Here is a 25105-nt window from a genome sequence, read left to right on the forward strand (position 1 = left end):
AACTTTTTTATGCCGTCATGCAAAGTGATCTGAAAATGCAATCATACTGGTGCATTTACACATATGGATACACATATACACACACGCGCAGACATGCACATGAGATACACAGCCCACTCCCTCTTTCTGCTTGTAATCTTACAATCTGATATAATCTGATAACGTCGTCTTTTAAAGTGCTTAGCTGCTTTACTTCTATCGTGAAAGACGGTTTTAAAGGCAGCGAGAAGTAAAAACACAAATGTGTTACGAGGCCTGTTCGATGAATAATGTAATATTCCCTGTGCTCAGTAAATGTTTGTGCTCTTGAGACTTCTGTCATATTTCCCAGGTCATACATTTGTTCAGCTGCGAGAGGCTGAACTTCCTGTAAGTAATTGACAAACTCCTTTAAATAGTTCATGTGCCATAAGGGAATATGAGCTCTGCCGATGATTATACAACGATGGCGTCTCAGAGCTCACGTCACGTCACTCACCATAATTGTTGTTTTGGTTGTTTCCCTGCTGGACCTCAGAAGGGCTTAGAGAATTAAAATGCTAATTCATCCAGGACCAAAATAGTCCAAACAGCTATTTAAGTTGAGCCAGAAGCATTTATCACACCATAATTAAGTTAGATCCAGGAGGAGACAAAAACTATCTTTGTTACTATGTTAACTGCAGCATGGGAAAACCCAGGATCTGTGCAGAAAGCCTTTCATTTGGAGTTTTGGATTTAAAGGTTAACTCTTATTTTTGGAGCATTGACCATCACCCCTGTATGTAACAATAACACTGCAATCCCCAAGTTCAAATCTGTGATCACTACAAGGAAATAAGACAGTGCAAGATGCCTGAGCAAATGATTAGATGTGCCAGATACCAGAAGATAAGGACAACAATCTTAACTAAAACAAAGTAACATCCACCACCCTTTGTATCGGCTATGACTTATGCTCCTGTGTGTGCACAGTTTTCATGAGCAAACAGGAATTATTGGAAATGTTTCAGGCATGCTGACTCAGTTTGCCCTCCAGACATAAAAAGGTTTAGATGAGCTACAAAAACCTTTGACTTGTTTACTCGTCGTCAGATCAAACAAGCCAAAGGTTTTACTCATGTTCTCTTTTTCTCCACCTAGAGAGAAAGATTGAGAACTACCATTAGTCCAGACAGTTTCACTCGGCTGAAATTCTTCTTGAATGTAAAAAAACCCCACCCCAAACAAAACAGCATCTCGTATTATGCTCGGTGACTGCACTCGCATGAAAACTCTGAGATGGATAAGACTACAGAGAGATGCAGAAACCTATACTGAAAACTCAAAGCTCTGTTGTGTTTAAGAGAGAGCTGAGCATAAAAGCAAAGCTGTCAATTTTCCAGCATGTAGTAACAGAAAGTACAATTTGAATAAGGTACTTGAGTAAAATTTTGAAGAACATTCCATCAACTCCATCCTGAAGTTATTGCACATAATACAAATGATGGTCAAATGTGCAAAAGTGAGGGCTACCTCTTCAGGTTAAATGCCTTCTGGTGGAAGCACAGGCTTCACAAATAACACGTGTTAATCAGTAAAAGCAAGCATCGTTTTTATGGGGAAAAAGCAGACAGATTGTAAAGAAAAGGAAAACAACCACTCGTTGGCAATGCAAGAACAGTTCATATGCTCACCAATGTTAGCCTTGGGATGGCAGCTTGAAGTTAATTATGTTTCCTTTCCAATCCAACAGAGGGTGTAGTCGAGCTTGCATCTGTGTTTATGAAAAGTGTGTAATAATAGTGACTTAATCACACAAATAGTGCAACCTCTCAGTCAACTTGACTTGCGTGGAAACTCCACATCTCAGGACATTCTTTTGGTTGTTCACCCAAACCACACACTGTTAACAGCTGTGCAGTATTTCACTCAGACTGCTTGGAGATTTTCTATTTTTTGTGTTGAGCTCTTTTCCAAAACCACTCATTAATAAAGTATTTGTGATCATGTGGCACTGATGGCAGAACAAAGCTTACTCCAGGCAGAGAGTGAGGGGCAGGAAGCAAAGAAAAGAAGGTGAAATGCAAAAGTCAAGGAGAAAAAAGCAAAAGGAGAAAGGAACAAAGGAAGAAAAAAGATGGATGTTTCAAAGGAGCCGAGTTAAGTAACGCTCTCTTTCCCGCTCTCTTGCACATACACACTCTGCATGCAGACTCCTCACCCCTCCCTCGCTCTTACTGTCTCCTCTGTAATGAGCTCCAGATGTGCTGCTAAGATGGGGGGGGGTGGGTGGGTGAGGGTGACGGGTGGAGGAGGAGCGGTGGTAATGGGGGAGCTGCCTTGTATGTCATGTGCTCATTCAAGTAGAGACGATGTCTGAGGGGACGCTGTCAGCCCTGATGGAGTTGCAGTCCAGGGCCTGGAGGCGAAACTGGGGGAGGAGGATGAAGAAGGGAAGCTGAGGTGGGGGTGGGTTGGGAGGTCAAAAAGATCTCCACATCTGGAATTACTTCGGGGCAGCCAGGCCCTGGCTGTGAAAGGTGAGCCTGGGCGCCTGGCAGGGGAGAGGGTGACAGGGGTCTGACACTGGACATCCCAAAGTCAGGGATCAGTGATCAGGAAAACAACCCAGAGCAAGAAATGAAATGGGTGAAAAGGAAAAAGAAAAACCCCTCCTTAAAAGTGACATACAAGTCAGGAAAAACCCTAAAATCTCATCAGTGAACCGTTTCTCTCCTTATGACTAACATTTGCTCTGCTCTGTAACTGTTTGACAGTGCCGGCTTGCATTGAAGATACTTGAATTATGAAAAACTACCCAAATTACTGTGTGTAAATGAAGATTTTCATTCTTATAAACAGTTTAAGGCCTGCATCCCACTGAGTTTTCTACAGATTCGTGCATAACAATAAGAATGAAGGAGATGTTGCAAACACCGTTCAACACATATGTAATGTTGCTGACACCACTAACGTAAAGGTTTAGGCAAAGTGTAAACTTATGCAAATGACAATTCGTTCGTTCGTTTCATACGATGGCACGCATGCCAATTTTTTTTAAGTCCACCAAATTAAAACACTTCCTCATCAGCTACGGTTTCATTCAACCTGGCTTTTACAGTCTGGGAACACCATTCAAAGACCAGTATCAACTTATGTTTGTTGACAGTGAAGGTTATGAGGGGCAGGGAGAAGAAACACCTTGTTTAAGAGTCATACAGTTAAACAAGACCCGAGGGCCTCCATAGCAAGGACAAGATTTCGCCGCTCATAAATATCCTATTTTTAAGATGGAAATTTCAGGTTGTGGTAATCAGGAAAACACCCCTCCCCCAAGCCTATCCCCCACACAAAGCAGGAGGACCTTGGGGTTTCTCTGAAGGAGCATCTGTTCTCTGGTTGTAAATCTCTCTTTTTATGGGGTTTGCATGAGGTTCGTGATCAGTTTGCTTTCCAAATGGTCTCATCTATAAACACACTTATTCCTTATAATTCTTGAAGCATAATTCAAGGCTGACTGATCGTAGGCAGTATATTTTTGTTATAATAATCTGCAAGCGTAAAGACTCAGTCAGGAACTGTTTAAAGAAAGTGCTGGAAACCTGGAAAATATTGGAAAACAACTGTTTTCTCCCTTCTGATATGTGTTGAAACTGCAATTTTATTGCTTGAAACGCATGTTTATTCATATACAAGTTTTTATTCTGTTACAAATAAAGGATATCATATGAAATTATCTACTGATTTTGGATTCAGAAATACATTAGCCTCTCCTTTATATTGGACTATTACATGAAATTCAAAATGTGTTGAAAATGTTTGTTTGTCAGTGGTATAAAATGGAAAGAAATGTGAAAAAAAATTTAAATTGTATAAATGTCAGAGGAAGTCATTGTCATTTTGTTGAAGACATAAAAAGAAAGAAAGTAGATGATCCCAATTATGGTGTGTAATTTTATCCAACACCATAGAAAAAGTGGGATTCCATGTAGTCCATATGAGTCTCCATTTAAGCAAGTTCTCTGACTGGAACTAACCCTCCATTTAAGTCACAATCACAAATGCAAAACTGTGCAGATATTTGGCTACAGCATCCAGTCTAGATGTCTTTTTGTGTGAACAAGAATTCAGTGATGCTGAGGAGAAAAAGAAAACTTGGCTTGGGGAAAATCCTGCCATCACACGCTTTTGCACTTTTGCACATTGGTACATTGATAGTAGTATACCATCATGGCTGCTCCAGAAAGAAAAGAATACTTCTTGATCCAGAGTATGTGGAATAATGTTCATCCCAGAGACAATGTCCTTCTCTGGGTCTGGGGGGTCTTGTAGTAGAGAGGGCTCCTTCCCTTCCCCTGGGATCCCCTAGCCTCTCAGTGTTTCAGTTGACTGTGGGCACCTGGTTCAAGCTGTACTCCTTGGCTTTGAGTCGCAGATTGGCAATGCTGTTGGCCATGTTCATTCCCTGGGATGTATTGGTGTTGGAGCAGGTGGGTGGGTAGGTAGCCATGGCACTGAGAGAGGAAGGAGGAAGAATAGGTGAAAAGTTACATCATCTGTGGATTACAGTATCACCTGCAGCTATGTAAATATGTAAAGAAACAAAAAAACCTTTGAAACTAAATGTGACATCAACTACTCTGAAAGCTAAAATCCCTACAGGAACATGACCGGTGTTTTTGCATGTTTGTTGTCTAGGCACCAAGCTGGTGGTTATATTGTCTGTTAATAGCAGTATGTGAAACCTAATCAGCAGAAATCAGAAAGATAAGCAGAAAGATAATGACCCATATATATATATATATATATATATGAGAGAAAGAGAAAGAGACTCTCTGTGGGCAATATTTTCTGCGGCACTCACGCTGCCACCATTGGATACCAGCTTAGGGATAATGCACAGTGAACTCTTGGCACTACAAAGCATTATTGCTACAAAGATTTCCCTGGCTGCAGCTGTAGGGTTTGACATTTTATACTCAGTTTCAGAACTGAGAATTACTGTAAATCATGACCAATGTAACCAGAGTCACAAAAATGTTGCCCAGGAGAGCGCTGTCATTCTGTGCGATGTTCATTATCTCGTGTAGTGTAGCACAGAGGGGTCATGGGGGTCAGTAGTGGATTTAATATGGTTTGTTTTCACATTATCACCTCTTCAGGAGGGTCATAGGATCTATCCCCAGCCCTCAAGTGCTGACAGAGGGGTTAGATGAGGGACAGGGAGAGGAAAATGGTGTTTTGATTCACCACAATTAGCTTAAAGTTAGATGTGTGCAACAGATTAAAGTTGCATATGAAGGGTAGAAGGCAAAGATGTAGAGAGTTTAAAAGGCAGAATGAAAATGTAGGAACAGAGGTCGATCTTTAACTCAGTATTACAGCATTTAAAGGTCACATTCACTCAACTTTCACTACAGTTATTAAAATGGAAAGACTACATGTACCTATTTTAGGCATACATGCTTGCCAGTCGTTTCTCCTGAAAACAAATAGATCAAGTTGTCATTGTGAATAACATTTTTTTTTCATCATTTAAATATTTTCATTACATGCAAGATGTAGTACTTGGCTACTTAAGTATTTTTAAGTATATATATAACTCCAATATTTTCACTTGAGATTTCTTTATTGTCATAGTCTCTGGTTTAAGGTTTTCTTCTCTACAAAAGCAGAGTCCTTTACTTTAGTCAGGAACATCTAGTTTTAAACCAGTTTATACCATCACAAATTAAACGCTGCAGTCGAGACATTTACATTCACTACATTCATTTCTTGCAAGATTTTCCACTTTTGAGAGGTGCCAGTAAGACACTTACAAAACATTAGTCTACACATACCTAGAACAATATATAAAATGTTTGAGTATAATATTTTTGAATATACAATTTGTTATTTCAAAAAACGTTTTTTTTTGTTTGTTTTTTTAAGAAGGTTTACACGAATGAATTTGAACATTTGGGTTTACAGTGTAATCGTTCAGAGACAGTCAGCACGGCACTGTCAACACAATCTGGCTTTAGATTATTGTGCGATATTATTTCATATTCAGTGCTATAGAAATGAAGTGGAAATTTTTTCCGCCTGATTGTTCATCAACGAGAAATAAATGGACAGGCCAGACATTTAGGGATGTATAGACTTCTAATAGTTTAAGCTGAAGAGACTTTTTTTTATAAAAAGGAAATGACTTTCAAGAAGTAAATTTGGAAGTAAAATGCAGGTAAATATTTATGTGTTTATGAAGATTAAATTTGGATTAATGGTGATTTTTTTTAATACTTGTATATATTTTTAATCTGCCATTACTTTATTTTTATTTTTTAACAAATCCTTTAAAAAGAAGATTAAACTCATCAGTAGTTTAGTCTGCTTTTATTATTAAAGACTAAACTTTTCCTTTATCTCTAGATTGTTCCACGTTGGTTCACATTTGCTAAGGATTTGTAATAACCTAAAGCTCAGTTTCAAACAAATGCACTGGGTGATTCAGTCCTTTTAATTAGAAATTAATTTTAGTGATTAATCAGCTTCTGAGACCTCGTGTATGTGTGATTTGGTCATATTAAAGTGTGCATGTTCATTGTAATAGATGAGCATGTCACATTTGAAAAGCAGAGAGTTGTTTTATTTGCTGTTTATTTATCTGTCTGTTTGTTGTTCTGTCTGTCAGCAAGCTTACCCAAAAGCAATCAGACTGAATTAATTGAAACTTGGTGCAGATGTTCATCATTTTGTTTAAGGCTGCACAAGAGGACATGGGACGTTTAACTGTTTTCTATTAAAGCTCTGCGGCATGGAGGCATTAGATGCATGCGGCTTTGGATACACAGAATATGCTGCAGCAGTGAGCCTTGGTTTGTCTGCATGGACAATTAGACAAAAAGAAAAATAACATTGTTTTACTATTCGAAATGCACAAGGCATCGCTGTTGGTGTAGAAATATAGTTTGAATGGACTGTGTGTGTGTGTGTGTGTGTGTGTGTGTGTGTGTGTGTGTGTGTGTGTGTGTGTGTGTGTGTGTGTGTGTGTGTGTGTGTGTGTGTGTGTGTGTGTGTGTGTGTGAACTGTCTGAGGTATAAGTCTGCTTGAGTTCAGGATCACAGGAGATGAAAACTTTTAGCGGAACAATGAAAAGTATGTGCAGGTAGGAGAGGAGGAAATTAAACAATAACAGAACGCAGCATCTGTGTGTGTGTGTGTGACAGAGAGAGAGAGAGAGAGAGAGAGAGAGAGAGAACTGTTACGGTGATGTTACTGCTCGTGTTAGTGGTTATTTCTTCTGGCTTTTTATACTTTCCCCACCTTCCTTTCTTTCTTCCCTTTTTCTGGGAAAAAGGAAAGATTTCTTGGGAAATTGCTAATAAATGGAAGTCCTTCTCTAAACTGAGAAAATGAATTCCATTTGTATTCAAAGTAGGCTTTGTGCACAGAATGTGGCTGCAAGATTATTAAGTGATGTTCGAGGGGACTATACCTGTAGGGCGCAGCACTCCCCCAAGATAGGTAGTCGTTGGGGCGAGGTGCAGGGCGAGGCACAATTGGCTGCTCCACTGCCGTCACATCTCCTGAGTAAGATTTGAGGAGCGAGGCATTTTTGCTGGCCAGCATAGCTCTCTCATTCCTGCGGAACTTAGCTCTCCTGTTCTGAAACCACACCTGCAAAGTCAAAGGACAGAGCACATTGTTTGTCTTTTAGTCATCGCTTTTTAATCTTCATGACTATGAAAGCACTGCTCCTTTAATCCAAACATAACATACATATATGTATATCAAAAAATAAGATGTAGCCACTAGATATGAAGCCATTGCTGAAGAGTCATACTGCAGTCTCTTCCTGTTAAAGAACCAATGAGAAGAGAATTCTTCCTTTGCATTGGTTTTGAGATTTGGTGTTATATAAATAAAGCTAAACTCAATTGAATACAGCTGAAAAAGTTGTATTCAAGCTTTTTTCTCATTGAAAAAGCTTCAACTTCTCACAGCAAAATTTCAACCATAGTTAATAGATTTATTCAACGGGTTATTATGATTTCATTAGCTAAATACACACATACCAACCAGTATGCCAGTGGTCCTGCTTAAATATTTCTGACACTGATTCGATATCAGGCTTTAAAGAAAGCCTTCCCTAATATACTTTTAGCTCCACTTTCTCGTCCACATATAAAGTAAACTCTGACTCCAATAAAACAACATGGTGATGCCCAAAATGCCAAAATTTCAGTTTTTTCCAGACTATTAATATTTATAGCTTGGGCACAGCACTGTGAAGTATGAGGAACTATGGTGAGTCTTTCCAGACTCATTGGTCTTTTTTTTTTTTTTGTATTGACCAAAATGTTGGTCAATTAAGCAAGAAGTTTTTTTTTAATATACTTTAAGTTTTGACCTTGAAAGCTGGTAATGTGTCAGAAACCTCTATCTTTATAGTCTGGGCACATTCATAGAATTTCATAATTCTCCATGTAATCGCCAACTTTGTGGCCTGCTCAACAAACCGCATTTTATCTCTAACCATGCAGTGAAATAGAAGCTCTAAATGTTTCTCGTGCTCACTGTGTCCGAAGTAAGATGTTTTTTTTTTTGTGGTATCCTACAACAGTTTGCAGTCAAATACGCTAAAATTTCTCAGTCAGCACTGAATTAAGTCGTATGACATCAGTAAGAAAAAGAGGTTTTATATGGTGTCTCACACTCACAGTTTCACTTGTGAGAGAAAATTCTGAGCTGTTGGTAAAAGCTCTAAAATAAAGAAAGTCATCCTCAGACATGTGTTCTCATACCCAGATCAGGATATAATGGCAAATCAGTAACTTTGCTTTTTGAATGGCCTAACAAGTGCTTCATACATGCACTCCATGGACCATATTACACTCCACTATTATTTACAGGGATAATCAACGTTTTGATTTTGTCTGAAGATCTATAGAAATCCCTTGAAGCTACGATTGGTCAGTGTAACAGATATTTTCAGATATTTTTAAATATCGATCTATCATTATGGATTTTTTTTAAATAGTTCTGTCTCACTCTTCAACACATTTTAAACACAAGAAAGCTCATTTTCTACATTCTGTACACAAACAGCAATTAATGTCAATTAAAAGACAAACACAGTATAAAAGAAATGCTTCATGTCTATTAAATTGTAGTAAAATCTTTACCCATAAAGGAGCAGATCCATAAAGACCACCTAAACTCTTGTCTCCAATCCAAATATCTAGTCTAATGTCTAAAATGACCATGCGTCCACACGCTCTCGCTCGTGTGTCCATGCTTCATCTGTAGTTCACCTCTTTCCGTCCTTATCACCCCCACCAGCAGAACCATCTCATTAAGTAGACGATGACTGAGGTGGAGGATGCTGATGTTTTTCCTTACTCTGAAACTGAGTTCATTATTATAAGTTGTATGCACTCAGAGGGGCTTGCTGACGCACTGCCTCAGGAATTACCCAAAGTCTTTTATCAAAGCATTTCTGCATTGCTCTCTGCTACACATTAATCACAGATGTGCTGCTTGTCTCACTCCCAGATCACTATTTCCTCTTTCCCTCTCACTCTGGCCACAGAATAAATACTTTCATTGTTTTGTATAAAGATAGCACTGATTTGTTTATAGACACTGTATATATCAATACCTGCAAGAAATGCACGTGTTTAATTATTAGTCATAAGTCACGTGTTTCTAGGGCAAACCTAAGTGCATTTAAGAAAAAATGTTTTCTTGTTTATAAGTGAAGAGTGGCAGATTATCCAGTACAACAAAGAGAAAACCAACAAACACTGGTCATAAAGCTGTGAGGACAAAGAATGAGCTGAGTGTGACGTTTGCATTTACATAAATGTCATCTCAGAGTCTGCTGTCTGAACTGGGGCTGCTGAACGTACGGCTAATTACCTTAAAGTTGATCGCCTGTGTGACAGCTATAAACTCAATGACATTTACATGTTTTGTAATTAATAAAAACATTTATAATTATGTTTTTTTTAATCCATCCATTTTCTTTACTACTTTTCCACCTAAGGGACATAGAGGAAGGAGACATAATGTGAGCGATAGGATACGTCTTGCCCATCTCCAGTCCATCGTAGACAGTCAACCACCCGCTCTCACTTTCACACCTTTGCCCAAATGAGAACCATCTTATCATATTCAACATGCATGTTTAAGGTCTTTGGGAAGCAATCAATGAACACTCATAGTCTACACAGGAAGGCCCCAGCAGACCACAAAGTTCACACCAAAAACCTTCTTGCTTGTGAGGTTACCTGTTAACCACTACACCACAGTACCATTTTTTAAATATGCAAATCATAATATCAGTCAAGCTGCTGTAGGACAGAATCTATTACCAAAGGACTGATTGACAATAATTCAAATTGTAGTTGATCTTTGAACGCTTTTTCTCTTATTGCATTCATGCAAATTATTTTGTGGTGAAATATATAACGAAAAAATTATAACGCAACATAATAAAACACATCATTTCTAATTCAGTATGTTAGACTTATATGACACGCTGGAATACAACACATGCTTCATGAACAGAAATGCAGACTATCAGATGTTCGGTGCACGCAAGTGTGTGTCTGGATGAAAAATCCTTCATGAATTCAAAACTTTTACTAACAACTGGAAACATTCATTTTACGAGACCCATTTCAGAACACTATACATCCCAGTTTGTATCTGTTTTTGTGGCGTTCATATCAAAGTCAGTAGTTCATTCTCCCGCTGACAGCATCGTATTTAGCAGCCCTTTTGTTGCAGCACTTGTGTGTTTTACACATTTTGTAAACAACTGAGGAAATTAAACATCATTACATCCACTTTTCTAATCACGGTCGGTTCACTGGGGAGTTTTTGCAAACTGCTAACAGACTTTACAGTATCAGTAATTATCTAAAAGATCACTCTGGCATGATAAGAGATATTTGTCAGCTCTTATCAGTTTAGTTCAACACAAAATCTAAAGCTGTTAATGACTTTCGCCTATTAGGAAGGATTAATAACCAAATACACTAAGTTAAAAGCTAACAGATGATTTGACGCTGTGAGGAGTCGTGCTGTTTGTGTGACCGCGTGCACTGCAGTTTCCTATTAAAACTTTTCAGCTTAGTCAAATATTCATTTAATATGTTCTATTTTAAGATTTGTATCATATAAGTTCATATCTGTATATTAACAGAAAGTTATTTATTTTATATCTGACTTATTCTGGTACAACACTAATTTCAAATCTCATAAGTGCATTTGTTGTTTCTCTCTTTACCTAAGTTAGAATCTAGCCAACAGTTCAATCAAATGTTCAAATAACAGGAGAATCAAATGTCAAGGAATCAGTATTTGTCGAAATAAAAGTATCAGAATGTGGAATTATTACTGAAGGTTTATAATCTCAGGAAAACATCTTTTCTTCTTTTTTGCCACGTAGCATTGAAGCCACCTTCCTGTGGCAATACATTTTTCGTACCTGCACTCTAGCCTCGGTGAGGTTGACCCGGCGAGCCAGATCTTCTCTGACGAAAGCATCGGGGTAGTGTGTCCTCTCAAACACCCTCTCCAGAGCTTGGAGCTGGCTGCTGTTGAAGGTGGTCCTGTTCCTGCGCTGCTTCCTCTTCTTCTTCTCCTCTGTGTTCATCTGTTCATCTGCACAAAGAGGAAGAAGGAACTTTATGAATCAGAGGAACAGCTTCGTTCTGCTCAAGCATTACCCCAAAAAAATCAAACGACTATATAATTACAGTTATAATTGCAATTAACTATAAGTGTAATTGTAACTGTTATATTGTTATATAAATACAGCAGGAAGCATTGTCTGCATTGACACACAACCGCTACTGCAGACTGTAAGACAGTTTGAGTCACAAATTAAAATGAATAAAACTGATCGATCGATCGATAGATAGCCAGATAGATACACTACCACTTAAAGACTGATGATTGAGGTCAACAAGTTGAGGTTTGTTTCTGCCCAGTTAGAGCAGAAGGTCATTTAATAAGTTTAATACGCAAAGAACCACACAACGTATCATAGCTCTACATTTTACTAGAGGAAGACTTGACTTATTAACAGTACCTTTTGTGGTTTATCCTTATCATTATTTTCTTGTAAACAAACAATGTTTATATATAAAACTATATATTATGTATGAATATTTACCCTCATAGAAAGTACGATTTCTTTTAAAAAGCTGTGAAATAATTTCTGGATCTGCAGAAACACGTCACTTGGCTCTTCACCTAACTAATTAGCACACAAGCCAAAAACAAAAGTAACAGAATCACTTTGGCAAAGCTGAATGTGTAATTCATTATGGAAGAGCTCCATGTGCTCAGTCTGATAGTTCCCGCTGGGTGAAATCAGTGTTGGTGAATTGTGGCTGCACAACAGGACCACAAACTAACACTTTCACACAGAAAAATAAGGCTGTGATCTAAAGTGTTCCTAATTACATCCACACATACACACAGTCTGTAGTTATGTGCACACACATATGCAAAGGTAGGACGTTGCTCAATACACTCAAGTGTTTCATGCTACTTAGCAGTAATAACATTTTGAGAGATTTCAGTCAACTGAGACAAAAAGAATCATTTGGGTTTTTGCTGCTACAGATTTTGTGTCTCTGATTGGGATTTTGTATTCAGCACATTCGTTTTGTTGGGATAGTAGTTCTTTTTAAATGTGTTATTCTTTATTTTGGGGTTACACGAAATCCATAAACTTTATCTAATGAACCAGAATGGCAAATATTGGCCGTGTTTCTGGAAACATCTGTGTGTATTTTTTTAATGTAAAAATCATTAAGTAGAACTTTTATTGCAGCACTTTTTACAGACCAGTTTTTCTCTGGGCTTTCAGTCACATGCTCTGGAAATTTTGTGGAATACATTAAAAATTAAAAGTTATTCACAACATTCATCCATCGGGTAATGTGTTACCTGATGGAGCTGGCTGCTGTTGAAGAAAAAGTTTTACTTTTGAAAATTTCCACTTCTTGGAATCTTTATTTAAGTCTATAGAAACTACTTCAACTTTCATGCTCATTTACAGTTTTATGCACTTTTTAAAAAAAGATTTCTGGAGCATGTTTGTTAGTAGAAATATGAACTTTCAGCCAAACACGGGATATTGTTGTTGTATTGATTCATTTTTCGCACACACTCCTGGCAGTGTGTCAAACATTACTCGATCGTCAAGTAACCTGTTTGTTTAGCTGTCAACATTTCTTCTAAGAGTTGCTGTCAGTCGATTGGCAAAAAAACCCAAATGTAAACTTGTTCACCTGCTGGAATCGAAAATGGAGCCCTTAAAATAAAAAGTGATGTCTGTCTGTAACTCTTAATGAATTTATTTCAGTCAAGCTGACCACAAAGTGTTTTCTTCTGCTGCTCCATACAAAGGATTTTTACAGGCCTATACATTAAAAATAGCAAGAGGAAAAAAGCAAAGACAGAAAAATAATTTGTTGTAAATAAAAAAAATGTATTCTTGTGTGAATTTATGATTTTTTTATGTCCATATTTTTCACTTTACTTGCTTCAGATTTTGATCGTGTGCTGCTGTTGACCCGATTATTTGTTTTACTGCTGCAACCAAATGTCTCATTTGTTTTGTTTGACTGAATCTTCACCTTTATTTCTGGATCGAGACTCAGAAGCTGAAACCATGAACAGTTATAAGTACAAATAATTATGATTTTTATGGTTGCAGTACACAGCGTTTAAACACAATTGCTACTGCAGGCTGTAAGACAGTTTGAGTCACAAATAGATGTGTGTGTGTGTAGGTGGGGTGGGGTTGCTGAAGGGTTGGAGTGACAATGTTCATTTTGGTTTCTTTGAGCCCTTTAAATTGGTTCTACTTCACATTTGAGGCCAACCCATAAACTGAGGAGGAGAGTGCAAAGATGCTTCATTAACTAAAACAAATCCATGAAGTGATATTTTATTCCTTAAGTGCTTGAAAGTAATAAAAAGCAGTAGCTATTGTATTCATATTTTTGCCTTTATTTTATGCGCTAAATGCCTTAAAAATACCTTAAACCTAAAACTACAACTACCCCCATCCTTTGCTCTTCTTCTTCATAATCCAGTTAATCAGACTGGCCTTGTGACCTTTTGTGGGCATCCTGCCACCATGAGGTTTAAGCCAATAGATTTTACTAATGACATCTTCATTTCATTTCTATTGAAAATAAAACGTAAATCTTGGAAGGAAGGACTGAATCCACAACGAGAGTAGTTTATGCAAGTATAAGTAGTTTCATGACTTCTCCAGGCCTGTTTTTTGCTTTTTCACGTTTTAATCTCACAAAGAACAATGACCATGTTGCAGTACCACAGACAAAAACAAATAACCTCATTAATTTACATGAAAATGTGTGTGCCTATTTTCTTTCTTTCTTTTTTCAAAAATATTTAACATAGCTACAGCACCAAAGTTTCTTAGAAGTGATTACAGCAGCTCTGCAGACACCACGGCCCACAGTTTTGGGCTGAAACTCTGTTTATTAAATGGAAAAGAACAAATTGCAGTAAACTGGAGTTGTAAAGGCCACACATGGCAAACCAACGACCGCATACAGCTTTCTCACCAGAAACCAGCGTTTGCGCGTCTCCAGGCTGAGAGTTAAGGAGCAAATCGTGACGCCCTTCCCGCCGACTTTACAACCGGAGAAAAGTGGACAGCAAATAAGATCTGTCAGAACCTAAATGTGCGTCTAAACTTTCATTTAAACATATAGGAATTAAATGTTATTATATAACTTAAATTAAACATTTTGACTGCTAAATAACACTTTTAGGGCGATTCAGCAATAAAAAAAAATAAAATCAAAAGGTTTGTAGGCCTGTATAAAAAAGGTATTTATTTACAGTATTCTATCGGACTTCATTTTTAGATTTTAAATAAAAAAAATATGACAGGACAGAGGACAGTCCACACAAAACGGAATCCACGCAGGTATTTTTAACAGTACTTGTATACAATTCTAAATTTTAAAGCGTATTTAAAAACTATCAATTCCACGCGAGTTTTCTTCGTGGAATAAAATATTTGGAAACCTTCATGGGTCCAAATGCCGTCACGTAGAGGTTTATTGAGAACGCAGGCACAAATAGCTTTTTAAAAAACTCAGCTTCCCGAAAAGACTCATTCATTTAATAGATCGTGCAGCGCCTGGGCAGCGGTTTGGTGTCGCACAGCTTTTAATTAACCCTCCAGGGTGATGTTTAAAACAGCAAATCAAAGCCATCGGCATCATCAGCGCCATCATCAGCACCATCATCATCCTTCTGGCAGCTTCAAGTGTGGTCAACACGTGGGACTATAGATTGATCTCATTAGCAGCGATCAGTGAAAGTCAATTAGTCCTGCTGCCAAGACAAATTCGTTAGAGGGGACCTGATTCCTAACTAAAAGTGTAGTTGGCAATTTTTTGTTATTTTATTTGGTTCTTTTTGCGGACGCCCAAGCAAATAATGGACATCTGTGCAAAGTTTTTTTTTAAACGTGGACTAAAAATGTTTCAAATGTTTGAATCAGTTGTTGCCTATAATAATAATAATAATAATAATAATAATAATAATAATAATAATAATAATAATAATAATAATAATAATGTACTTGCGTAATAATTCAGATCATAATGTTAAACTTGCTCAAGTCTGATTTCTTGTTTAATGCAATAAAAGCCGGAAAACTAGCACTACAGTTTTTACTCATCACTCTAAAACATTTGTTTTCTAAATCCGATCGATTCGTTCCTTCTGTGGTTTGTCAGAGTCACGTTTCCACAAATTAAGAGCTGATGAGATGCTGTTATTTGATTCTTTAATTGTCGGAACGAGGACACGCGCGGTAATTATGACAAATGACTAGGCTCCGATATTCTGAAAGTGTTTGACAGGCTGAAAATAACCGTAGATTAACGACGTGACCCCGCCACTTCCTCCTCCATATTTCTCACAGACGATTTTTTAGCCTTTAAAAATAACAATAACACTCATTAAAGGCTATAACGTTTGTGTCAACTTCTCCAAATGGCCCTCTGAGCAGAAAAAGAGGAGGGGGGAGAAGGGAGCGTTTATTTACTCTCTCAGCGGTGAGGTGGAGAGGACGTGCAGTGGCATTTTTTTTATTTATTTATCTATTTGTATTTGTTTGTTTGCGCTGAATTTATCCAGGTTCTTGTCGGCTTCGGCAGTGACGTATACCAAAAGAAAAGTTGGAAATGTTAACCTCGATTCTCACAGTGGAATTCCAACGGCAGCCCAGGGATTAGATCCCGCCTCTGTAGTGTCAAAGATATCGGCTTCATTTTTGCACACCCAGCGGGGATGAGGCCTTGTTTAAAATGTTTTCTAATAAAAATTGTGATAGGGCTATGCAAATATTCACAAAGCATAAGTCACACCTGCGCACGTCTACATGACTCAGTCTGTTTTCAAAATTCATTATTGGTGTTTTCTTCTTAAATGTAGGGCAAAACAAAGCGCCCTGCTGAGGTCAACAGTCGTGGGGAAAAGATTTATTACTCCGAAGTTAGACTTGTAAGGAGACTTCACTGACCATGTCCACCATCAGCATCATACTTCACTGACATCAGAGTGTTAATGGTAAATTAATGGTCATTTTGAGGGGGAGACCGTCAGGGATGATGCATTGCCAAAACTCACTAGAAGATTCCTTCCATGCGCGCGGCTTTTCGCAGAGCTCCGTTCGTGCGGTCTGCGCGCGGACGCTCACCAGCAAGTCATGAAAAGAAACACGTTTCGTTTTCAGCCTGTCAAGAGAACTACTTTTGTCTGCGATTTGATTTGTTTCCAAGAAATGATGAATGATAACTTGGGATATCAACAGGGGCTAAAACAGTTCGCTGAGGATTATTTCAAATAATAAGAAAAAAACGTGTTATTTTGAGCTTCGTCCCATCCTTTTAAAACATTTTTTCATCAGCATTTCACTTACTTTCCTGCTGGGTCGTGTCGCTCCCGCTAGTCAGCCCCGGAGATTCCAGCATATTTCTCCCCGTCTCCCCGACGCTCTCGTCTGCCTGGGTACCGACCATTTCCCCGGCCTCTTCCAGATCCAACAGATGGCTGACTGAGAAGTTCTTTTTGGCTTGCAAGTTGTCCAGGTTAGACGTGATTGGGCTCTCCAGGCGGTTTGGTATCGTAGCTTGCCTGTCCATTACATGTGCATAGCTAGAAGTCATGACGCAAGTGGGAACCAGCGGAAAAAAAGAGAGCGGTAATAAGAAAGAGAAGCGCAAGTGAGCCAAGTAGATCCGTGCATGCAGAAAGCACTAGCAGCGCCTCTAGAAAAACACAGCCAGATAAAAACTCGGGACTTCCGAGCAGAGGGTGGATCTGTTCACATCCAAATCAGCAACGGAGTTCTCAAACGAACTTGTTCCTGCTTTCCCCACTAAATCTTTTTACAGCCAATACATCCAGCAGTACGAGTCAGAGAAGAAAATGACCGACCCGTGTTCGTCCAGTCGCGTTTTTTTTTTTCAATTTCAAGAAATCATATAAGAAGAAGAAGAAGACGTTCTCTTCCTCCTCGGTTTGAGCCACATATGAGCAGGAAGAGTGGCCGCTGCTGCTGATGACGACCAGATGCGTAAAGTTCTGTGTGCGCACAAATCTGGCTCAGCTGCAGCTAGAGGCACGGAGGCAGGACGTTACCGCCTCACCTTCAGGCTAGCTTCTCTCTCTCTCTCTCTCTCTCTCTCTCTCACACACACACACACACACACACACACACACACACACACACACACACACACACACACACACACACACACACACAGCTGGAAAGAGAGACTTGCTGCACTACGAAAGTGGGCCGATTTTCAACCGCACTCTTAATAAGAAGTCCGTAATTGCGTGCTAACGCTTTTGCTGTGTCTGACGTTTTTCATGACCCCACCACCCTCTTCCCCCTTAAGCTGAAAACATCACATCAGCAGCATCGACAGCCCGCCTGGTGTTGGCCGTTTTTCTCTGATAAACCTCAGCTTGAGAGTCCTTACGGGGGATGCAGGAGGCAGCAGAGTGTGAAGGGAGGCACGCTGTTATCTTTGTGTGCTGATAAACCCACTCTGAATGTCCTGCGGTGTGCCACCAGTTAAATCAACCATAACCAGTGCCAGTCAGTCTATCCACAGGATTGTCCGCATGAGTGCTGGCTGAGCTAGAGAAATGATAGAAGCAAATTACAGGGCGACTATGGCACCAACCATCCATTCTTTTACATTTAGATTTGAAACTGAAAACCGTTCCTTAAACTACAAACTAATTACCAAGGCCAGCGAGAGGTCCCACAAACATCACTCGAAAGTGTATTTTTTATAATAGTGATAGTTGTTTGTATTTTATCGTGATTTTTAACAATGTTTTATTCTTCATTTTTTAGATCGCGAAAAAGAAACGCACGAGTTTTACATTTCTTGACAGTGTATTTATTTGTATGTTACACGTGATGTTCCTGCCACTAAATACATTCTAAAAACAAAAGAAAAAACAAACAAATTTTTAAAAAAATTTTTTGGGTCAACCCACACTTTGTTAGTGCATCTACAAATGTGTTTAGTGGGCACCATGTCTAATCCTTGGTTATCTATATACAGGCACTTGAATAGGCACTGAACTGTCTGGCCTTTAAAGAAATTGAAAAAAAAAGGAATTTTTTCACAATTTTTTTAAACTTTATAATTGTAAAATATGCAAAAATCTACATGAGCTGCACTTAAAAAATGCAGATCCCATTCAATACATTGATGAATTGTCTTACATGACATCCTGTTCACAAATATTGTCCAGGATCTAATATATTAATTTACCAGCCAACCAGAGCCTGACAGCCCTCCCCTGATAGCTTCATGATAGTTTTACCTCTGTCATCACACCATTAAAATATTACACCAGACTAGGATTTTCAGGTACTTTTACAAATTCCCCTTCCAGTCCATAGCTGAATGCTGAACTGATGGCCTTAAACAGTTTCAGTTTCACTGGTGCCAGAAAAATTTTGATATGTAATACAAGGCAAAAATTCTGATTATCAGCTGTAATCTTTTCAAAGCATTGAAAATTAAAGTCAGAAATTCTGGATACAGACCAAAAGACATATCGAGGCGTGTTATATGAAAAGGTAAAGACCATACAAGTATCAAAGCGTGAGTCTAAATGATCCCCCGTGAGGAAGAACCTGGCAACGGTCAGAAGGAAAAACTCCCTTTTTTTAGAGAAGTGAGATGAAATAAGAGACAGACGGAGAAAAAACAGGAGCATAGCTAGGCCACAAACAAACACACAAACAAAAAAGAAAGAAATACAATGTGAATTTATTGAATTTCCTCAAACTGGAGATCTGGGGGGGATTTCCATGTTTCAAATCAGCTAAGGATGAAACAGCCTGAGTATGAAAAAAAGCAGTAAGAATCATTTATACTGGTACTAGAATCGTAGGGGATTACCAGCACATTTGCCAGTTTTTTTTCTTTCTTTCTTTCTTTCTTTCTTTCTTTCTTTCTTTCTTTCTTTCTTTCTTTCTTTCTTTCTTTCTTTCTTTCTTTCTTTCTTTCTTTCTTTCTTTCTTTCTTTCTTTCTTTCTTTCTTTCTTTCTTTGCTAGATAAAATATAGTGGAGTGAAATCTAGAAAAGCATGAAATGCTTTGGTTATTGACTCCTGTCTCATACACAAGCTAGAGGTTAGCTGACTGAGGGAGGTTGAGGGATGAAATGGAAGGAGCTAATGTTGTTGTAAATGAAATGGTACTTAATTTTTCTACTAACTCAGCATTAAAAACACTTTTATATATACAAGTGTTTCTTTGCAACTCTTGTCCAAGGAAGCTTCAGACTAAAAGAGTGTGTGTGTGTGTGTGAGGGGGGGGGAATTGAACCGCTTAGCTTCCGATTCGTAGATAACCTGCGCTACCTCACGAACCACAGCCACCCAGTTATGGCAGTGGGGTCATGTATTCAGATGGCAAGAGTTGACTCTAGGCTCTGAGGTGCCATAGACGTCCTGTAGCTTCCAGCCCCTGATCTGGGAAAAGAACACTTGATGCCATCAAAGGGCCACCGATTGAATCCAGATGTGCCTCGCTCGCTCTTTCCATGTATTTAATGAAGGCACAGGGATAGAGTAGACTTTTTCATCATTAGCTTTCCCCCAGATTCGCTTTTCATGGCTACAAGTCGATTCTGGTGCCAGCTAAGGGAAAAAAAGAAGAAGAAGAAAAAAAAAAAAGAAAGAATGAAAAATGGGGGGAAAAGGCCTCCCCATGACTCAAGCTCAGTGTTCTCATTCAGGGCCCCTATTCTTTGTTCTGAGCTCAATGTGAAAGTGACTTGTTTGCCCTGGCTGCTACAGTTTGTCTGTGGCAAATCGAAATGTCCAAACATCTCTGAGACGAATATGCCATCCTGCAGAAGTGATGTTAGCAGGAAAAATCTGTGCACGTGGCTGAAATGGTTTAGAAATCAGTATCAGGGTTAGCACAAAAGTACTTTGCAAATGATTTATTTGTGCACATTATTTTGCTGTTACAATATATGGGTTTAATTTATGAATGGAACATAATCTAAAAACACCAAGCCTCAAACACATTTAAAGCACTTCAGAGACAAATGATAACATGGTTGAAATAAAAAAATGAGTATTCCACTTATTTCAGCTTCATTCAATAGCTTGCACGTATTTAATGTTTCCAATAAATATCATTGTATCAGTCTGTGCATTCTAACATAGCTGACAGACTGACAGAGCAGCCCAAAACAGGAACATAGGCCATCAAAGTCAGAAATATTCAGTCATAAATGAATTCCAAGATGTAGAACAGTCCAAGTGTTGTGATCACGTCATACCAGTAACATAAGCACTGCTTTAATGAGACTGTTTTAAAAAAAAAACATGCCTAACCAAGTTTAACATTACCATATGAATACAAAAAATGTATGCTATCCATTTCAGTGTTGTTGTTGCAATACTTTTTTGTATTTATTCTACATTAATGTGACTTTCTTTATTCCCCAAATCACAACCAACTGTTGATTACAAGCTTCAAGTGGTTTTGTCTGTGTGTGTGTGCTTTTTTACATGATGTGTTACATCATCTGTTTGAGTTTGACAGGCAACTTCTGGGCTCAGATTTAACTTCAGTAAAGTGCATCTCACAAATCTTAGGGCTGTGCACAAGCCAAAAATAGGAATGGTCATAAATTAATGCAAAGTTTCACAAAACGGGTTTTGGTGATTTTTGAGTGCAACCTGATCACAGACTCCTGAAACTTTACTCTCTATTTTATGTCAGAACTGAAAGTGTGTAGAGGGATAATTAGAGTGTGCACTGTTTTGCAGTTGGTGGAGGGAAAGTAAAAAAAGTCTTTATGAAGCATGTCTAAACATGTTCTTTCCCTTGAACTATTCTATTATATTTTTTGTTTGACTTGTTAGTTTTCAGCCTGCATCTGCACTCTACAAGGCTTCCATCCACACAGAAGAAAATACAGACTGTAGAACAAATTTGACAGATTCTGGTTGATGAACTTTTTAATATGTAATGTTAAAACAACCACTTTCACAATCCAAAATTAATGTCAAAAAGAAATTATACTTCTATAATAGTTCGAATTGAGCCGCAAGCTGTACATTGATGGATTCCATTAAATAAATTTTCAGAATTCACAGATGACACGACCTAAATATTTACAATGCATATGCATTGTAAATACATAGGCATAGAAAAATACAGTGACTTATATGCTGATGTTAGTTTGGTTGTGTATTGGATTTATTTTTCAGGTTTTGTGATATTTTCCATTTACCGGTATATTTAAAGTCATATCTCCAAACTGAACTTTGCTGCTTTTGTTTAGTTCATTAGATTGTTATTGAACTTGGAGAAAACAGTGCATCATGTCACTTACAGTGTAGAAATGTTTTTAAAATAAGCAACCAAAAAAGATCATCTGACTACTTTTGGATTACTCGAAGATCAAACATGGAAAATGTTGCACCTTATACAAAAACGGACAGTCTCATAAGTGTGTCATTCCACAAATGTTTTCTCTTTATGTGCACAGAAACAATTTAAATGCAAATGTAGCAGTTACAGCTAGTCAAATCAAATGACTCGTGCACTGTGTGAATTCTGCAACATGTACTTAGAATGCGCAGTAATAATATTAATACTGTATTCTGTCATTGCACTTCTTCCACTACTTGCCAGTCAAAATATACAGATTTAAACCAAAACCTCCCTCTTGGTCGTAATGTGTTTTCTTTGTCTGCTCATTGTGCATTAGCTCAGTCCCTCTGTGTAGCCTTGGCCCCGGGCTGAGGATGATGATGATGATGAGGGGCCCGGCCCGCCGCCGCCGCTGTCCAGTGACCCCTGGTGCTGATTGGAGTAGCGTTTTGGCCCCTGTCCTGTTTTATTTCCCTAATTGGGAGTAAATGGCCTCCTTGTTGACTCTTTACATCCTGTGCAGGGAACCATATGTTGCACACACGCCCACCCCCTGCACGCCGCCTGATTGCAGCGGCTGCGCCGGGATTTCTCCTCGCATACCGACCGCTGCGGCTCTCCCACACAGATTCTAAACTGATTACAGTTTTCAGAGACAGCTATCGGGGTTTAAGTAGGAATGGCGATAGATCAATAACCAAAGACCCCAGAACTGTGCAAATCATCTGACCTTGTTATCGTCTTAAGCGCACAGAAAATAAGGAAAATGTGTTATTTGCTCGTGTACTTCTGATATTGCATTTCAAAACATAACATTTAGGCCTACTAGGCTGAACTTCACGCATTCTATTCATTTATGCGTTTATATGTCGTAATGCTGATTTTCCTATTATGAGATCACGAATGGATAATATTGCTTAAATAAGCAATGTGTTTAAATTAAAAAAAAAACACACACACACACAACTATACAACATAAAGTGCCTAGTGAGGAACAGACGGCAAAAACCGCGAGCTTTGTATGAAAATATAGAATATTCCAAACTTTGATGGCGATAAAAGACGTTCGCGCACAAACAGGCATATACAATTTATCTCCATTTAGAATGTGCAAAGTAACTCCAGCTGTCAGATAAACGCGGTGTAACAGTAATTGCGCGTAATTGCGAGTAAATGTACTTCATGTATGTGTCCCCTCTTTATATTTTATGACTGGTTTTGTTCCGCTGCTCTCTCCATTGTTGCAGGCGGCTCACATGCAGCACTGTTGTAACTGTAAACGGTCTGTGGTGTTCCGACATAAAAAAGCAAATCTGCTCCTGATTAAAACAACACGGAGAGTTTACAGAACAAGTGGCCGTGTGAGATTAATTCGGCCGCGCTGATTCTCATTATTACAAAGCCCCAGAAACCGCTCGGAACAGCCTGCAACCAGGGACTCTTTAGAACTCATCATCATAAGACATACTGTGTAAATAAATAACTACTTCTCCTCATAAAGTCTTGGGTCCGATATTTATGTGTTTAAGATTTAATTCGTCTTTGTTTAAAGTTAGGGTGACTAATTTCATTTGATATATAAATGCATATGACTATTTGTTTTAATAAATGAGTTTATTTTTATTTCTTTCTCCCCTGAAATAAATTTCTTTTCCTTTTAAAGTAAAACAGCCTTGTCGAAAGATTTCTTTGAAAGTGTAGCTGAAACAGGCACGGCACGATTTCAACTCTATAGTTCACATTTACAAAGATTGAATCTACTGGCGGGATCCTGAGCATTAATTCGGCTCAAGTATTTAAAATTCAATCAGAAACAGAAGTGACATTTGTTTCATTTACTGGTTAGTTTCTTAATTTCCAGAGCAGACCGTTAACAGAATAAGGAGGAGATCCCGTATAAAACACCGTTTCCGCTCAAAAACGTTGATGGCACACATGCTTATCTTGTGCCGTGGTACTGAGGTTGAGTTCAGAGTTCACTCTGCGTGGAGGTGAAGTCCGGCTCGTCCAGATGGCTGATATTTTTAAGAAAACTTGATTTCCCCCCCACCCCCCGTTTCTCTGTGGCTGCCGGACTTCTCGGGTTTCAGGGTCTTTCTCGACCTGTCGAGGGACGGCAGCGCCACATAAATCACACTTTACTTTATAAACCCTCTGCTCTCTGAAGTCCGACTCAGGACCCAACACACACACTCTCTCACACACATACATTTCAATGTACAAGCGATTGCTGTAGATTGAAGCCCCGTTGGATGCCTTAATCTGCGCTGCCTGTATCTTCTCATTTTTCTTTGTCATAATTTAGAACACATTTCCTTTCACAGGGAGTCCCCTTCGGAGTTATCTGGAAGGACTGCAACAATTTTAGACTAAAACTGCAGCAGTGATGAATCGAATGCAGAATAAACAATCTTATTTTTGAGCATATGGGAGAATGTAAAGTCTAATATTGTCAATAAAAATAGAAGAAACGTTAATAAAAGCAGCCGCAGAATAAAATAAAATAGCTGAAAACAAAAGTATTTTTGCCGTGTTAACATACATATTTTTTTTAATCAAATAGTTGCTTTCTAGTGCAAAACTTATTGAATATTAGTTAAAAGATGGAAGGGCAGGAATTAAAAACAGTCATGAGATTCTACAGGGACCGTGTTTGTGTCAGGTGTGCTCAGATTCTCATGTTTCTGTGTGTGACTAAACTAGGGTCATATTTGTGCTGTGATTCCTTCAGTACACAGAGCAAGTGGATATTATAAAGTCATCTAAATCTGACTTGTGCATTGCATGCCAAATGGTTGCATTCATGCTGCTAAAGTTACTGTATATTCTGGTTATTTATGTCATTTTTACTTGTGTGAAATACTCACCCTGGAAAGATCAAACGATCTGACTGAGTGACTACACAAACTACAAATCAGACCGGATGTTTTTTTGCAAGCTTTTGGTATGTGACAGCGTTTCAGACTAACCAACCCTCTCATGTTGCCACAGCTACTCATAGATGGAAGCAGCATTTAATGATGCAGCCGGTCCAAGTTGAGCTACATTTCTAAAGTCTGTAAGAGTCAGTTCAGAATGTTTTACAGATAAAGAGCTGTGACTTAGGACATATTTGAAAACGGCATTTATCTTAGCGATTAACTTTGAA

At 38.5% G+C, this 25105-nt stretch overlaps 1 protein-coding gene across 2 annotated transcripts; it reads right to left on the reverse strand.

The window, feature by feature from the left end:
• Window positions 1-3604: 3604 nt before the first annotated feature.
• Window positions 3605-17822, reverse strand: prrx1b (paired related homeobox 1b). Of its 2 annotated transcripts, XM_026148008.2 has the most exons (5): window positions 16944-17822; window positions 11442-11617; window positions 7440-7621; window positions 5409-5443; window positions 3605-4475 (listed from the first exon to the last, which is right to left on the reverse strand). In XM_026148008.2, the coding sequence occupies exons 1-5, from the start codon at window positions 17188-17190 to the stop codon at window positions 4420-4422; spliced, it is 696 nt and encodes a 231-aa protein (XP_026003793.1). In that variant the 5' UTR covers window positions 17191-17822; the 3' UTR covers window positions 3605-4419. The 2 variants fall into 2 exon arrangements, with proteins under 2 accessions (XP_026003793.1, XP_026003792.1); XM_026148007.2 differs by lacking the exon at window positions 5409-5443.
• Between the last annotated feature and the right edge of the window lie 7283 nt (window positions 17823-25105).

This window comes from Astatotilapia calliptera, chromosome 17, assembly GCF_964374335.1.
Source record: "Astatotilapia calliptera chromosome 17, fAstCal68.1, whole genome shotgun sequence".
NCBI classification, from domain to species: Eukaryota; Metazoa; Chordata; class Actinopteri; order Cichliformes; family Cichlidae; genus Astatotilapia; species Astatotilapia calliptera.

Excerpts from the sequence above, each read along its gene's own strand:
- prrx1b (XM_026148007.2), bottom strand. The coding sequence starts at position 17,190 with ATGACTTCTAGCTATGCACATGTAATGGACAGGCAAGCTACGATACCA. Across the intron at positions 11,618-16,943 it reads CGACACGACCCAGCAGGAAA|ATGAACAGATGAACACAGAG; the intron begins GTAAGTGAAATG and ends CTCTTTGTGCAG. Across the intron at positions 4,476-7,439 it reads GGGAGTGCTGCGCCCTACAG|TGCCATGGCTACCTACCCAC; the intron begins GTATAGTCCCCT and ends TTCCTCTCTCAG.